This window comes from Gymnogyps californianus, chromosome 1 (genome assembly GCF_018139145.2).
Source record: "Gymnogyps californianus isolate 813 chromosome 1, ASM1813914v2, whole genome shotgun sequence".
NCBI lineage: Eukaryota > Metazoa > Chordata > Aves > Accipitriformes > Cathartidae > Gymnogyps > Gymnogyps californianus.
The window spans coordinates 66574959-66591357 of NC_059471.1; the positions used below are offsets into that span (position 1 = coordinate 66574959).

General features: G+C 40.5%; 1 protein-coding gene across 3 annotated transcripts in view; it reads left to right on the forward strand.

Annotated features, from left to right (window-relative positions):
• MCF2L (MCF.2 cell line derived transforming sequence like) overlaps window positions 1-16399 on the forward strand; it is a 167333-nt gene that overhangs the window by 81749 nt on the left and 69185 nt on the right. For all 3 annotated transcript variants that reach the window (XM_050895905.1, XM_050895914.1, XM_050895922.1), the window contains one exon: window positions 15215-15298. In XM_050895905.1, the coding sequence (XP_050751862.1) occupies window positions 15215-15298 (84 nt within the window). The remainder of the gene's footprint in view (window positions 1-15214; window positions 15299-16399) is intronic.

Below are 16399 nucleotides of genomic sequence, written 5' to 3' on the forward strand. Positions count from 1 at the left end.
TGTTCTTCCTGGAGCCACGTTGTAGCGCAAGAGCTAGAAATAAAATGCTGTGAATTGTGATCTTTGTCTGAGGACTACAAGTCAAGATACTGATCTTGGAGCACACACCTCCACCGAGCCGGTTAGGTGACAGTCCTGGGAAGGAGGGAGTACGGGCCTAGAGCCGAGACGTAGATCCTGTTTCTGACATTGCGACAGGTGCTGTTACCTGATCCAAGAGAGGTCACTTACTCTGTCTCAACTTTCACATGTGTGAGTATTTACATGACTTGTGGGCGCGGTGTGAAGACTCATTCACTAATTTTGAACTCTCTTCAAAATCCAATATGCTAGTAATGACCTCATAAAATACAGAACAGTTAAGTAAAACATTTCTCAGGAGTGTTATTTCTTTTAAATCTACCTTTAATTAAAAACATCTGATATTGTTTAGGAAACTCTTGTATTTTGACGTAGCACAAAATGCAATGGGCCCCAAAATGAAATAGCAGAATTTAAAATAAATTACCTCAATTATATTCTTCATGTCACGTTTTAACGCCATGCACTGAATAGAGCTGCTTATATAGATGGTAGATTTATTATAATACATCTGACTGGTTTGAGATTATCAACAGTTCCTGCCCTGTGGCAGATGAGCGGTAAGAACACAAATGTGGGGCACTTCAGAAAATAACCTCTGGTGTGGTCTGTGGGTGACCTGGGTTTGTTTTTATGGGATTGGTTGATGGCCGGGAGTGCTGAAGCAGAAATGGAGCTTTTCCCCATCTGCAAATGGGATTTTTGTGAACAGATGTAACCATCAATCCAAGCTTTTTATCCTTGCTGTCCTGTTTCCTTGACCCCTCTTGTTGGGAAAGGATTCTTATAACACAGTGAAGAAAAACAATCCATTTGTTTTCATATGGTGGTTGCTGTCACTCCCGCTCATTTGTTCACTCTTTGTATTAGTGAGTCTGGATGGCCAGTAACTAATCTCAAGTGTATTAATTAACAGGTAGTCCGTCACTAGACAATTACTTTAAAGGATCAAGTAAAGTAAGACGGTTCAGCATTCATGTCTGAGAGATCATATGGAATACTTTGGTTCTAGTTGATTTCATCATCTGTTCCCTTATTTCCCGTTGTCTTATGAATAAGATTTGTACATACTTCAACTTACAATGTCACATTAGTAGAATACATGTCCTTTTGGCAATTCCTGCTGCTTTGGGTAGGCTCCTTCATAGGGGACAGGTGCTTGATGGGTTTACCACCAAGGAAAGCACCCCGGTTCGGTTCCACCAAAGACGTATGGGTGAGAATTCCCTCACAAATAGGAAACGCTGGATGCATTTCTGGGGAGCTTTCTAACCACAGGTTCATTGGAAAAGGACATCTGCCCCTTGGGCAGGTGGTAGAAAAAGATGATGAGGATGGATTTACTGGATCATCATTTTTTAAAACTAGGGCTCTTAAAGGGAGGTTCTTGACAAGGCACACTTAGGATTAATTTTTTAATGCATTCTTACTCTGATAATGTTTGAACAGTGCATGTGTTCACATTTAAAGCGAACGGCTTGCATCTAATGCATGCCAGTGCTTTATGCAGGAAGACAAGAAGTGGTAACCAGCAACCAGTGAGCCCTTCAGAGGACCTCTGAGCCTGCTGACAGGCACAGTTGCTCTGCATGTAATTTGAAGAAAGGTATTGTGTCCCTGATGGCTTGGCTTTGACTGAAAGATGGAGTTTTGCGCTCTCATTTTGCACTGAAGACGGGCTTACAGATAAATAGGTCACTGTCTGCGGAACTATTTTGCACTAAATTGATTAGAAGCAACATGACCTTAAGCCTGATCTCCTTGCTCTACAAAGATATTGCTGAATTGTGGCTTCTCCTGAAGAAAAGCACAGGTGTGTCTAGTTTTTCAAATTTTCTTAGTTACTTGATTGCAGGTCAGGCAGGAACTCTGTCAGATAACATTATCCTCCTGAGGAAAATGGGATGTGTTTTAGTAGAAAGGCAGAAGTTGTACTCTTTTTATGTACGTTCATGTATAAATATAATTTATTGTTACAGGTGTGTGTGTTCTGTCCTTGTGTAAATTTGCAGTGTGTCCTTTTATTTGTGGATGTATTTCTCAGTAGATCAGACATATCCACTAAATCTATTCCTGTATTTTACACGGAAGATACTTTGTTTAAGATTTGCTCACGCAGTGATTATGGTGATCAGAACCACTGCTAAAGCTTACAAGGAGAATTTGCTGTTGCAGAGAGCTGTCCTGCTGTTGCTGAATTACAGTGGGTTTTAATTTTCAATTCATTGCATTTTATGTAAATATCAGACGGATAATTTCTTCTGATCCCTATTTGAGGTAGGGAAAAAGCATAGTTTCTTTTGCAGGATATAATTTGGCATCCCCTAGTTGTTAGTATAGGAGCGTTAATCTAAAATGCATTATTTCTTAAATTCCTTCAGTCAGAGCTTTCTATAGGAATGTTGTTTCTGTTAAGATATAATGAAATAGTGGGGATATTATCTGCTGTTAATAGTGCAGCTATAGTCCATCGCAAAACTGAAAGCGTGTTTTGTGGAATAGGGACAAGCAAAAATTGCTTCCTTATTCTGGTGCTTGAATTCACATTTCCAGTTCTCTTTTCTGCTTTTGGTACGCATGACTATTGCAGAGGAGGACCAGAGAAAGAGCACTGAGTCCATGGACTGGTAACCTTCCAACGTTGTTGCTTTTGAAATGTCAGATTTAAATGAAACAGGTATGTAGAGGGTGGATTTTCTTACTAATCTTTAATTAGTATCACTAATTAAATTATCAACATGTGAGTCTGAGTGCTCTGCTTCTCAGTAGTGCCCCATGCTACTAGGGGTAATACCAAAAGGCATGCTGCTTAGGAGGAATGAATGAAAGATTTAAGAAAGGTGAGGCTAGCCAGATGGAAAGGGTGGAGGGATTAATCAGTCTGAGTAACTTTTGGTCTTTATGTGCATCCTCGTCTGTGCTTAGAGGGGAGGGGTGGGTTTAAGAAACGGCTGATTACTGTACGAGAGGATGAATATCTGTTTTAAACTGCAGAACCAGGGAGTGTTTTGTGTCAAATCATGGTCGTGCATATGTAGCCATGCCAGGACTATTTGTGTAAGTTGCCACGTTTAAAACAGGGGTTTCTAATTTGTATTTGATTATTGAGAAATAAGTGAGCAGGGCTGCTTTTGTTAGCAACTGCCAAGGCTTGATTTTTCGTCTGTTGACTGCCACCATTTCTTGTGGGCATGTTCAGTGTGCCAGAGATCACTCCTTCCTGGAGAACTGTTGAAATATTTTGTGTTCAAAGTGGGCAGAAGGGTTGTCCCTTTCCCTGGCACTGTTCTTTCCTCTTCTTCCTGAGCACTGTATGGGGTATTTTTTGTGCCTACAGTCAGCAGAGAGGAGAAAATGAAAGTGAAGGGGAGGTCTCAGATACCCATCTTTCCATTCTCAACCCTATGAAAATTTCCAAGGAAAACAATGTCTTCTTGGGGAATTCCTTTGTCAGTCCATGTCTGGGAGTGAGGGTAGGGAGATTGCAAAAAGGGTGGACAAACTGAAAAGAGAGGATGGGTTTGGGATATGGGCACAGGACTCAAGTCTCTGTTCTGCTTCAAGACTGCACAGGTAGTTGTGAGCAGTGCTGGTTCTGGTTTTCAACATCCAAATGGGGATGAAAGCACCTCCTGGCTTGTAGTTACATTGCAAGACTAAAAAGTTTCTGACACAATTTGGGTGTTGCAGTAGCGGGGTGTGGAGCCAGCGCTGCCTGTCTGTGGCTGCGGATCCCCAGGAGATAGCAGGATCTCTCCAAGGGACAGGATTTCATGGAGGATCCCTCATGGAGGTTCTCCTAGTTTTCTTTGTAGGTAGGGGAAATGTGACAAGAGGATGACTGGAGTCCCAGCAGAGATCTTCTGTGTGTGCTTGTAATTGAGGGGAACGTTCTTAAAATCTGGCTGTCTCAGCCTTATTTGCAATGAAGGTGGACTCCCTTCAGCTGCTGGAGTCAGGCGCAGCACTTGGGAGTCGCGTGTCGGGGAACAAATGGTGCAGTGGATGAATCACCATCATTTGCTACATCTCAGTGTTAAGAACATGCCAAAGCTTTGTCTGAAAGGAACAAAACAAGACAAGTCAGTACCATGCTTGTTTGCCTATGAGACAGGTATGATGTGATCTTCTCAGAGCTATAGTACTGCAGCAGGAAGGGATCTGCTACTAGGTGATAGTTCTGTATCCTGCGAAGCTTTTAGTTGTTGACATGGGACCCTTCTGGAGGGTTGTGAACAGTTCTTATGAAACAAATTATTGGCTGGATTTTGTTAGAAAGCAGAGCTACTTCATCATGACTCTGGGATATTTCCTCTTTCCTTTGGAAAAACTATTGCCATAGTTTTCTTTTTTTGTTTTAATTTTGTTTTCCAGAAAATTGATATACCATGTAATATATGGTTGTAGACAGATTTTATTAGCCTGAGATTCAGCAAGTGTGTCAACATACCTAAGTTTTACCCTATTCTGTATTCATTTTTAAAGTCAATATACTGAATTTAGTACACAGTTTAGTTTGTGTGTGTTCGTTTGTTGTAAGGCCATGATATCTATGTTGGAAATATCTCTTTTCTTTCCAGGATTATGAGGTGGGCTTGGGGACTTGTCACCAGGGAACTCCTTCAGAATTATAGAAAAACTTAGGTTGGAAGGGACCCCTGGATGCCACCTAGTCCTGCCTCTTGCTCCAAGCAAGATTAACTTTAAAGTTAAAGCAGGTTTCTCAGAAACTTGTCCATCTGAATTTTGTGTATCTTCGAGGGTGGAGATTGCTCAGCCTTGCTGGGCAGCCTGTTCCAGTGCTTGGCTCTTCTCAGGTGAATTTTTTCCCCTTGTATTCAGCTGGAATTTCCCATGCTGCAGCATCTGACTGTTGCCTGTTGTGCCTTTGCTGTGCAAAGTTTCAGTGAAGACATTCACTCCTTTCTAATAAGTGTTAGTGTCCTTTAAAAACTAAATGCTCCAAACTTCTGTAGAGCACCTCAGTGGTGTCATTGAAACCTGGTACTTACTGGGACCTAGGACCAGGTTTTTAAAAGTAAATCCCTGTCTTAAAACCATGGATGTGACTTTTTTTTGTTCCTTTGGCTTTTTGTTTGTTTATTTTAACCTGCCTTCAGTCTCAAAGGAGCAGACTATCCAGGAGGTCAAATGAGACTTCAGATGAGAATACCCACCACCAGGGAAGTTCAAGGTCGTAGTTTGCTCTTTAGCCTCTTCACTGCACATGATGTGTGAGAGATTCTGCCTCTCATCATTACTGTGTTACCTTGAAATGAAGGAAGCCTTATATGTTTGTTTCTTCAAATGCTTTTATAGATGGTGTGTCTCAGGCACTTCTCTAAGCATCAGGTATTCAGAACTTTTTTTCATTTACATGGCTTTTCTCTTCAAAATGCAGCACTACTGCATTTCTGTTTTGTGCAGAAGACGCAAAGCCTTTGAAAATGGAAGAGCAGTCGCTCATGGTGTTTTTTAAAGACCGTTGCTTTTACAAACCTTCATTCCACAGAGCCTGTGGAATTGTAGCAAGCAGAGTTCAGCTCCGCTGTACTTAGTCTCGTTTTCTGTTTTTATACTCAGTTAGGTGAGAGAAATTGTGGATGTCATCTAATTCAGCCTGAGTGATGTATCTATTCACTTCTCAGTTTGAACATGACAGGTTTTTGTTGGTTTTAAGTTCTAAGCAACGATTTTGTGTTTCACTTGAGACGATTTATGGACCATGGCTTCTCTTAACAAACAGCAAGTTGTAACTTTTTTAACATGCATCTACTTTGTACTTGGCACACACAAAATAGGGAATTTTTTTGTTCCAGGAAGCTCTAAGTGATTTCCCTGTATGCTCAAAAGGGCAGATTTTTAGGAGAAAGCTGTCAGTCTTTGAACTTAAAGTTTAGCAAAACAACCTCTCAAAATAGAGGTAACATCCAGTTAGACTGTTGCACTTACAGAACCAGAATCTAATGGGTTTTTGCAGATGAGACACTGAAATGAATCCAATAAATTATATCTTCATTGATTTGTTTTGCACAGTCAGTTTCCATCAAAAATAACTCTGTGCTTACAGGGCCAGAGCTTTATTTAGCAGAACCTGATTAGTCATTACAGCCATGTGCCCAATTCTCAGATTGGATAATGAATGGGTGCTTAATTTGAGACCTCAAAGAGGTGAAAATGGGGGCCTGTAAAGCAAAGGAGGGGAGGCTCCTGCCAGACCTCTAACATGCTTCCTGCAAAACACTGGATGTGAGCAGCAGACCTGACTGTATTGCGTTAAAGGACTCTTTAGCTGCCTGTGAGAGATACTGAACCATGTCCTGCCTCTGTATTACCTGAAGCAGTTAATATTAGCAGTGCTTTAGAGAGACATGTGACGGGTTTCGTCTTTTAATAGTATTGGGCAGTAAGCCACAGTACTTCAAGAGGTTCTTCGTTAACAACTCTGTCGTCTGTGTAGTAAGGTGGGGCAGCCAGTTTGGTTATGAACTCAGCAACCTCGCCTTTGTAAGTCATCTGTAGTCAGAGTCCCAAGAACTGGGAAGTTTACAAACAGCTGCAAGTAAATGTGTCTTAGCTGAAAACTAGTACTCAGTTCCATGTAAGCCACTTGGTGAACACTTAGCTCTTCCTTCTCTCTCACGCCCATGGAGTGCTTCACACATCCCCTTTCAAAACATTAGTTTATAGATGTAAAGTTCTATGGAAAAGTCTGCTTGTGTCAGAGTACCATAAAATATATTGTTCGTTAGAAGTGATTCTAGGCATCCTCCATATCGTTGAAATGACAAAATTCAAGAAAGACTTTTTACCAGGGCCTGCAGTGACAGGACAAGTAGCACTGGTTTTAAAGTGAAAGAGGGTAGGTTTAGATTGGACATAAAGAAGAATTTTTTTTTACTATGAGGGTGGTGAGGCACTGGAACAGGTTGCCCAGAGAAGCTGTGGATGCCCCATCCCTGGAAGTGTTCAAGGTCAGGTTGCATGGAGCTTTGAGCAACCTGATCTAGTGAAAGACGTCCCTGCCCATGGCAGGGGCAGTTGGACTAGATGATCTTTGAAGGTCCCTTCCAACCCAAACCATTCTGTGACAACCTCACAATTGTTAGCACTGCAGCCTAATGCTGTGATTAACATCAAGTCCTGTTTCCAGTGTTTCAAGCAGTGTGCTGTGCAGGCTTGTACTCTAGCTGTGTGTATTGGTATTCCTCCTTGAGTAAGGGAAGTATAATTTCTCTCCAGAATAGATGTGTCCAATAACCAATTAGATTTTACCACTTTGCTGTTTTATAAAAGTGATTTTAATTTTCAGATCAAGAGTAAAATCACGCATTGTTTGAAATCCTGTCTTGCTTCCAAAATATCACAGAAAAATAGCATTCCGTTTAGTAGAATAGCCAAGTACTCCTGCAGCTGGTCCTGTGCATGTTGACTTTTCAGTCAACGCTTTGGGGCATGCTTTGAGATATGTATTCTTCTGCAGAGAGAGGGTTGAAAGCAGATGGTTTCAGTGGAGAAGAATCTTTGGTTTGGTTGCCTGAAAAGATGTCCACTTTGGCATATGTGTTTAAGCTGTGTGATTGCATCATTAGTTTTTAACTCACACTGAAGATGAGTCCTATAGTTTGCACGTAGTTCTTCTATTCAGAGTTGATCTTTCTATTTTCTGTATTTGTAAGACTTCCCCTTCTTTGCAAGGCTTTAGTACTTAGAAAGCAAAATTCCCATAATAATTTTCTCAGAGCATTAAGTCTTATTAAATGCAGTTAGCAAAATCGAACATTTTTGTTACTCTGTGGAGGCTTGCTTCGTAAAGTACTAAGTGAGACACATCTGGGTCAATCGCCTTCTTATCACTTGAGTGCTTGCTAGGGGAGCATTCTCTGCTGCTCAGACTGTATCTGATATTTCTCCATTAAAAAAAAAATCTTAGCTTTCTGCAAAATCTGCTTCTTGTTGGTGACTAAGTACATCTAATACTTTAGAAATACTTTTATACTATACACTCAGCATGATTTGCAGTATTAAGGACTTAATGATGCTGCAGTTTTGGCAATATTTGTTAACCCTATTTTGGGGACGTGGTTCCTAGCAGTCTGAAACTGTCCTGCAAGAACAGAAAAGGGTTTACCAGCGGGCAAATAAAATTTCTTTGGCTTTCTTCAGGACATCCTAGAAAGAGGATGAGAAGAATATTATTGTTGCAATACTAAGAGCATGCCATATGCACCAGGTGAATTTTTGCTTTTAGATGGTAAGTCCATGTGATGGTGTTGCTGCCCTTTATCTCTAAGTCCGCTTTGTGGCTGACAAGGAGTTATGCTATAATATGGCTGTGTGGCATGATTCAAAGTTCCCCTTCCTTCTCAGTTTGGGAAGGGAGTAATTACCATGACTTGAAATAGCACAAAGAACATCTCTTTCTCACCAAAACAGATTACATGCATTTAAATACTGTATGGAGCAAAAGCATGGTAAAACAGATTAGATGCTATAACTGGTAACACTTTCAGATTTCTTGCAACAATTGCAAAATCTACCCCTCCCTTTTTTTTTTTTTTTTTGCATAGCTCCTAATATGATTTGTCTTGTTTTAGATTTTCTTCAAGTATGAAGAAATATTAGGTCTTGTGTTGGTCACTAGATTGCCTTCCTAATTATTACATAGTTTTCTTCTAGTTACAGATCAGCTAGTATTTGATTACTCTTGTAAGCCATATCCAAACTTAATGCTGATCCCTGAGAAGCTGTGGAACTACAGAGTATGTGTGTCAAGAAGGTGTGACTGATGAAGCAGAAGAGGAAGAAGATGTAGTTTTTAGCACTCATAGTATCCTGTGAGTACATCTACTATACAGGGAAGCGAGAGGATTATATTTCCTCTGACGTTTGTGCTTTGAGGTGGTATTATTTAGGCAAACTATGACACCTTTATTGCCTTTTGCAAAAGTGGAGGTGGAAGAAGGAAGAGAACAAAGACAAATACATCCTTTGACATGCATAATAAGTGGACAAATCCAAAAATTTTAGAGAAGAGTTTGAAAGAAACAAAAATCTTGGTTGGCTGTCAAAGTATGCTTTTGAGCAGCTATTTCATAATTTGAGTCAAGAAAATGGGGACTGTTACACCTCTTGTCGTCTTGTGCCAGCCCAGCAGCACTGCATTTGCTGTACACCTCAAGTTTTTTTTTTTAAAGGAAGGATCAGTGATTAATCTCCCTACATGAAACCAAACCATCATCCTCATAGTTTTGTAGATGGTCCTGTGCCAAAGCTCCAAGCCTGTGATCTCAAAGAAGAAACACAGACTTTTTTTTTTTTTTTCTTTAATTGTGATTACAGGAAGCAGGAATTACTTGGGTAAAGCAGGTGGTTCAGGAGGCATCTATATAATACAAAGGTTTTTTTGTTTTTCTGTTATTTCACACATGACAAGTTCTCATCCCTTGTATTTAAATACTGGAATTGCAGCATTTCAGGATTAATTTATGTCTCTTCTAAGTGGTTGTGTTCTTCAGGTATGGTTAAACGAGCAGAGTTATCAAGTTTAATTTCAATTGAATCATTTAAATATTACCAAAACTTACGGATTATGAAAAGTGCTGCAGAAATATCATGGACTCTGTGAAAGATCTGAATGGTCAGGGCTTCCGATGCAGGAGTCATTAAAAACACCACTCAAACAATAAGTGCCTCTGTCCACTGTGCACAGGCTTATAATAGAGGGAACATCTCTCCTACGGTTTTAGGTTTTCTTTGGCAGTACCGCTTCCAAGTCTTTACTCAACTAGATCCTTACTTAACATTGAAAATGTATGGGATTCTAGCCTAGCCTATTGTAGCTATGGGCTATATAGACATGCTATTCTATGCATATTGTGGCAATAGGCTATGCAGTCCTAGAAAATGAACTGATGTTATCAATGCCACAGAAGAGGAACTTACATAAAGCATGATTCACTAAAAATAAAAAGTATCTCAACTTGAACATCTCTTTTATGCACCAGGGCTCTTGAAAGTAAACTGTCTTTTCTGACTAGGAAAAGAAATGGGAGATGTAGCTTGACTGTAGGCTGTTAAGCTTTTACAAGTAAAATTCTTACATATCTGTATCATGTAAAATATTTTTGGGACACCCAGTGCCATACAAAGCTGTTTGGAGTGCTAGGTTGCTCTTTATTTCTATTTGTGCTAGCAATTGGCATGCTGGTGGAGGTGATGAATTCATATTTCCTGCTTGCTTGGGATATTTTAGCTCACCAGAAATGAACAAGTTGAGAGAGCACTGTTTTACCTGGGTGATAATTTCCTTCCTAACTACACTTTAGCAGAGAGCAGTCTTTTGCATGAAAGTTCCAGAGGTTTAATCGCTCGCTTTTCCTGGCCCCTTGTTTTGATCGCAGTGTAGTCAAATAAAACAGAAATGAACTCTTCCTGAAGATATTTTGAACTGGTGAGGTTTTAATACTTAGCTTATGAACACTCGCATGAACTCCTGTCATCAGCCCGGTGTGGCTACAAATAGCACATGGACCTGAGGAGCTCGGTCTGCAGCTGTTGTGCGTGAGCACACCTAGCACAGAGCTTGCAGGCATCGTCACTATTCAGCGGCGATATTTAAAATTCAGTTTTAAAGCTGGAGAGCTCTCTTGGTGTCTTGACTAGCTCATTAGTTTCATGTGGCTTAGTGCAGAAGAGGGCTATCTTCACCAGCTCTGCTGCTCTGGCCCTTCCTCCTTTGGGGGCTACACAAAGGAGCTGACTGTTAGTGATGGTGGTTGGGGGTGAAGATGAAGAGGGAAGAATGAGGAAATGAAAGATTTGCCTTGAGGCTGAGAGAGATTAAGAGACTGCTCTGAAAGTCATTATCTTGCATTTACAATTACCAGATGGGAGGGTGCTTTAATGAAGAGATTTTTCAAATGAAGACCCTCTTCATAAAAGGCATTCAACTCTTGAATGGGTAGGCTGTACCAGAGGAGAAGCAAAACAAAACTGGTTGAGAAAAAGACATTATTTCTTCAATTTAAGGCATTAATTTCATAGGGAAGCCATAGACACGTTTTCAGGAAAATCTTGCTGAGTCAGCAAGAAAGAGGAGGAGGAAAAATTATTTGTAGTTTGCTTTATGGTGTGCTACTGGGATCTGTGCTGAAAGGCATAATTGTGTCTGTATGTGTACAAACAGGTTGGCTTTCAAGTTGGTATGAAGTAACAGCCATAGAATTTCATGCAGAACTACTCAAAGTGTGGTGTAATTCCAGCTGGCTTCGTGGGAATTGGATTAAACCCATTATGAGAGGCTCATGAGTTGTGTCCGGAGACTTCCTTCCACGTAATGTAGGTGCAGTCTGTTCAGGCTTCCCTCCAGCCTTGTCTTCTGTGAAAACGGTTTTGCTTCGGCATGTTGGGCGAACTCCAAATGATGATGAGTTTTAGTTTGATTGGAAAAAGAAAGAGGAGCCTTTTACCAATAAGTGAAAATCTTGACTTGAGTGACATTGATCATTTTCTCAGATCCGGGTTTCTTCAGGGCTTACTGGCACCAGGTAATTCAAGCACAAGTTATCTTTGTGCCCTCGTGCTTAAATCTGTCATCCTGCTTAATTTGAAATACAGTCAGGTGCCTTTGATGGGACAGGGTCAAGCCCCTCTAAGCCGTCTTTCTCCGTCATAGACAGGACTATCAAAGCAAGATTTAAAATTGAATTAGAAGATGATATATCCGTAAGACTGTGGTTGCCATTTTTTGAGAGAAAGGCTTTTTTTTAATAAGAACGACATATTTAACCGATTCCTTTACGTTAGTAAGATGACACTTCTGTCCTCTCTTACACTCATAATTTAAATGCTAGATAATATGTTTTTTTAAAGAACCTCCAATTGTTGGCTTAGAAAAAAATCTTTGTGCATTCCCAGCTATTACATGTGTTCAGTTTTAAATAATAATAAAAAAGCAGTAATAACTTTACAGAATCTTATTTTACTGTTTATTAGCACCTACAATATCAGATGCACTATAAATCCCAGGGACTTTCTTTTAAGCAAGCTACTCTCGAAAACTCTTTAAATGAGCTGTTCAGGAAAGACTGGATATTCTAGCATGTTTTGATATAAGCATCTTTTTTCAGCTATGGATTTTGGATACAGTAAAACAACCTCTTACGTCTCTGTTTTGAAAATACTATGTAAAGCAGTCAAGGCAGAACAGGGAAAATCATGGGCTGTGTAAATCTTAATCCATTTAAGTGGAAGTAGAGTTCAAGCCTATAAAAATTCCTTAGAAAACAGTGAAGAGAGATTCAGTAATTCTGTATTTTAATGTGTCCTTAATTAGCTTTACTAAAATCAAAATTGTCCCTGAAGAACGTAGCAGGTGGCAGGTTCTCTATTTAAAGAATATTTCCAAGAAATTATTTTCCCTGAAGTCAATGAGTGTAACAAGCGTGTGCCCTCACATGCTATTTAGCGTGCGTGCATTTCGTTACCTTATCCTGTTAAGGAAATAGCATATTCAAGTAATGATGGACAAACTTAAAGTGAAATCAGATTAAATCCCAAACAAACTGTGATGAACTCTCTTTTCTAGAGGGATGCTAAATATGAAGGAAATGATGCACAGTGATGAGTTTTTACAATTGCATCTCCTCTGAAAGGAAACAGTGTATTGGAGGGGGATTTCTGGCTAAATCTGTGAACACTGATACTGGGCTGAAGCATATCCAGTCGAGCTGCTGGATGTGAACTGTTCAGCAGTTCCAAGAGCTGCAGTTGGAGTTTGGTTTGTGCTGCTATTTGTTATCTCAGCTGTTTCAAATTATTGAAAATCAGCTCTGATCTTAATGCATATTCGGCTTCCAGAAGTGTGTCATGAAACCAGATCAGCAAGAGCAAGATGAGATGTGCTTTGATGGAGGAGAGCACAGCAGAAAGGGCTTCTGGAGGCTTTCCGTCCATAAACGGACACGGTGTGCTGCTCCTCCAGTTGCAAACGGACTGGCTCTTCAATTTGAGTTAAAACTGAATTTAAAACCAGGGGGAGGAAAATACTGTCTTTTCAGTGAAACAGTATTTGACCACAAGGTTGTGGGGCTGCCCTGTGCTGGTTGCAAAAGCTGCTGCTCCTATCAGAGGGAACACTGGGGCAATCGAATCTAGACTTGGGTCTTCATATGACACAAGTCAGGACCTCAATGGGATTGATCACATGGATACAAGAGGAACTGGTGATCCTTATGTATCTGGGAAACATGAAGAGTTTCCCTGCCTTACGCATGTCTTGCCTGCTTGAATGTTTTGTGTCACGTATTTCCTTACATATGCAAAACACACCCATTTTATTACATGCTTAGGCTGCAATAATGAAAATTATTTCTGCCTGTGACTGTAGGCAGGATGGCATATTACAAAGTGATTACATTCTTTTCCCTTTTCCCATCTCCCACCAAAAAATTAGGCATTGATCCTGTAATAGTTTATATTCAGGTAAATGGGTCCACCTGCAGGAATTGGTTTGCAGAATCAGGGGTGTTTAATTTCTTAAACATTGCTGCAGGAGGGCTCCTTATATTAAAAAGAGCTGACAGCAAAAATAAAATCTAAAATCCTTTTTCCTTTGGAGGGCGGGGTCCCCTCTTCTGGAAATGACTTGGCCATCTGAGATTGGACTTTTGAAAGATCTGTGTTCAGTTTTCTCTTAAAAACATTAAGATGATGACATAACTGAAGGTCTGGGTGAAATACGACTTAACAGTTAAATTTATCCACTTACGGATTTGACAGCATGGTATGCAGAGGTCTTCTGATCAAACAGCAGTTCACCGGATGCAGAAAAATAGCTCTGATCAGTGTGTGACCTTGAAAGTGGTCATGGGCCTTCCTTTGCCCGACTGGCTGGAAGAGAACAGAGAAGTTCTGTTTCCTAGTATAAGTTGTTGCTTATCTGGAAGAAGTAACTGAAAGTGGGTTTTTTTTCTGTTCTCAAATAATTGCAGTTCTCAGAATTTTACATACATGAGAATCACTTACAAAAGTGAGTGGCGCTCTGCTCAAGATCTAGCATTTGAAAGATCTCAGTAATAGCAAGTCCCTTCCTTGAGGGCCAGAGCTCTACTTCTGTTTGATCAGCTTGTATTTCAAGGCAGATGACACTTATCCTTACATCACTTTCAGGTTTTTACTTACTTTTCCTGAGCATATTCACAGTTCTGAGTGTCAGATTTGAGTCTATCTTAATGGCATTTCAATGTACATTAAAAAACAAAACTTCTTTATACAATGTCAGATTAAAAGAAATGTTCAAAACCAAATAATGAAAATGCTAGGTTATCCCTTTGCTACTTTTCAATGAGGCTAAAAATGTGGCTAAAAATGTAGAATAATTAATTTTCAGGAATTGCAAGAGAGTAAAGCTTCTTGTTTCCTTGTAAAAGAAATGAGATCATAGTTTAATGAACGAGGCGACTCTGTCATGCAGTCTTTATCATGCTCAGTGAAACATAGGTTTCCGCTTGACGTCTGGAAATACACTGTGGGAAACGCCTCTGCTCAAACACTATGGCAGAAAACAAAGACTTGGGAAAGCAGTATGTTTGTCATTAAGCTGAAGTGGAAGGGCTGAGATAAAAGATTAAGCAATGCTTTTCACAGTTGAGGTACGAATGTGTGTGGTCAATGTGAGGATGTACTTTCAAGCATGTGCTACCTACCTTATTGAACACTGTTGCCTTGGGGTACTTGAACACTAGACAACAGGCTAGAGGGATCATAAGTTTCTCTTTTTCATGTGAGTTGAGAAGATTTTAATAAAAATTGAATTTGAGATGTAAAAAACCCATTGTTTAACATCATTCCTGAGGAATATTAGCTCTACAGTGTTTGGTTCAGTGACATCCCGTACTGCTTCTGAGTGTCAGCAAGTCCGCATTACTCTTTTATCAGTATACTGTTCAAAGAAAAGTTTGCCCTTGGCAAACACTTGAAAGTCTCCAAATATTTTCACATATTTTTCAAAACTTGGACAGTTTTCTGGGTGTTTATATTCTAGGGATGATTTTTTTTTTTGATGTCTGCTGTGAAATTTTACATAAAATGACTTTGCAATGCAAATTTTTTTTTTTTTTTTCCTCCACAGATGAAATCATGCATCAGGATATCATTCCCCTCTATGCTGCAGATATTCAGGACCAGTTAAAGAAACAATTTGCTTACCTGTCAGGTAAGACTACGGTGTTCCCTCCTATAGACGCTGCTTAGATGTATGGTTCGGCCTGTTGTGCTTTCACAATTTCTGAGCTCCGTTATAGGAGAAATTCATATTTTATGAGCAACTCAAAATACAGACTATCAAGACTTATTATTTAAGGATTTACAAAAGGAAGATTTATTTTCTTTAAAAAGTATAATAGAAATTTTAAATTATAGTTAATTTTCCAGTATCCAGGATAATGGGATGGAATTGAGGGTAGGATAAAAGAATTAATGGGTCAAAATAAATAAGGAAGTGCTGATGAGACTGGTAGAGGAACATGTAGTCTCCTGTAGTCAGTGCTATGGGAGCTGTGGGTACTTACCCTGTGCTCCCCAATGCTCGCAGCTAGAACAGGGCTCAAACACTGATCTAGAGCTCTCTGAGCTAACTCAGCCCTCACTGAGAACTGGAGAGTGCAGCATGGATGCGCTGGTGGTGGCTGTGGTCTTGCAGTCCTTGGCCCACAGCCCCAGCTGCCACTGGCTCTGCTGTCAGGTTTGATACTGCAGCCCAAGCTGACACCTTTGTCTTGACCAAAGTGGTGGAGCAAGCGCCACGGTACCACATTCCCCCATAGCCTCAGTGCTGGGGTCAGGCACATGTAACATCAAGTTCTGAACAGGGTTTTTGGCTTAGTATCACCACCTGCCTTCTGCAAAGGAACCTGCTTTTAGGTGTAAAGCCATCTCTAAAAGCAGCACAGCTGTGTTCACACAGCGCAGAGTGTCTTTGCCCCTGGATAACCTGTGCCAGGTAGGTGATGGAGGCCTGTGTTTGTGCCATGCAAGTGTTGGTTGCTGAGCTTGGTCCATCTCAATGCTGGGACCACGGCTGGCTGATAATGGGTAAAGGGAGATAGTGCATTTGCTCACTGATCAGGCTGTGTGGCAGATGTCTGATAAGCTTTTGAGTTTGTTTTTCTGCCTTCCTGCTGTAAAGCTCTTGCAGGTGTGCAGCAGCAAACTTGCTGGAATTACTGCCCTGCCCTGCCCTGCCCTGCCCTGCCCTGCCCTGCCCTGCCCTGCCCTGCCCTCCCTCCAACACATAGAGAGGGAGAGCATCAGTGGC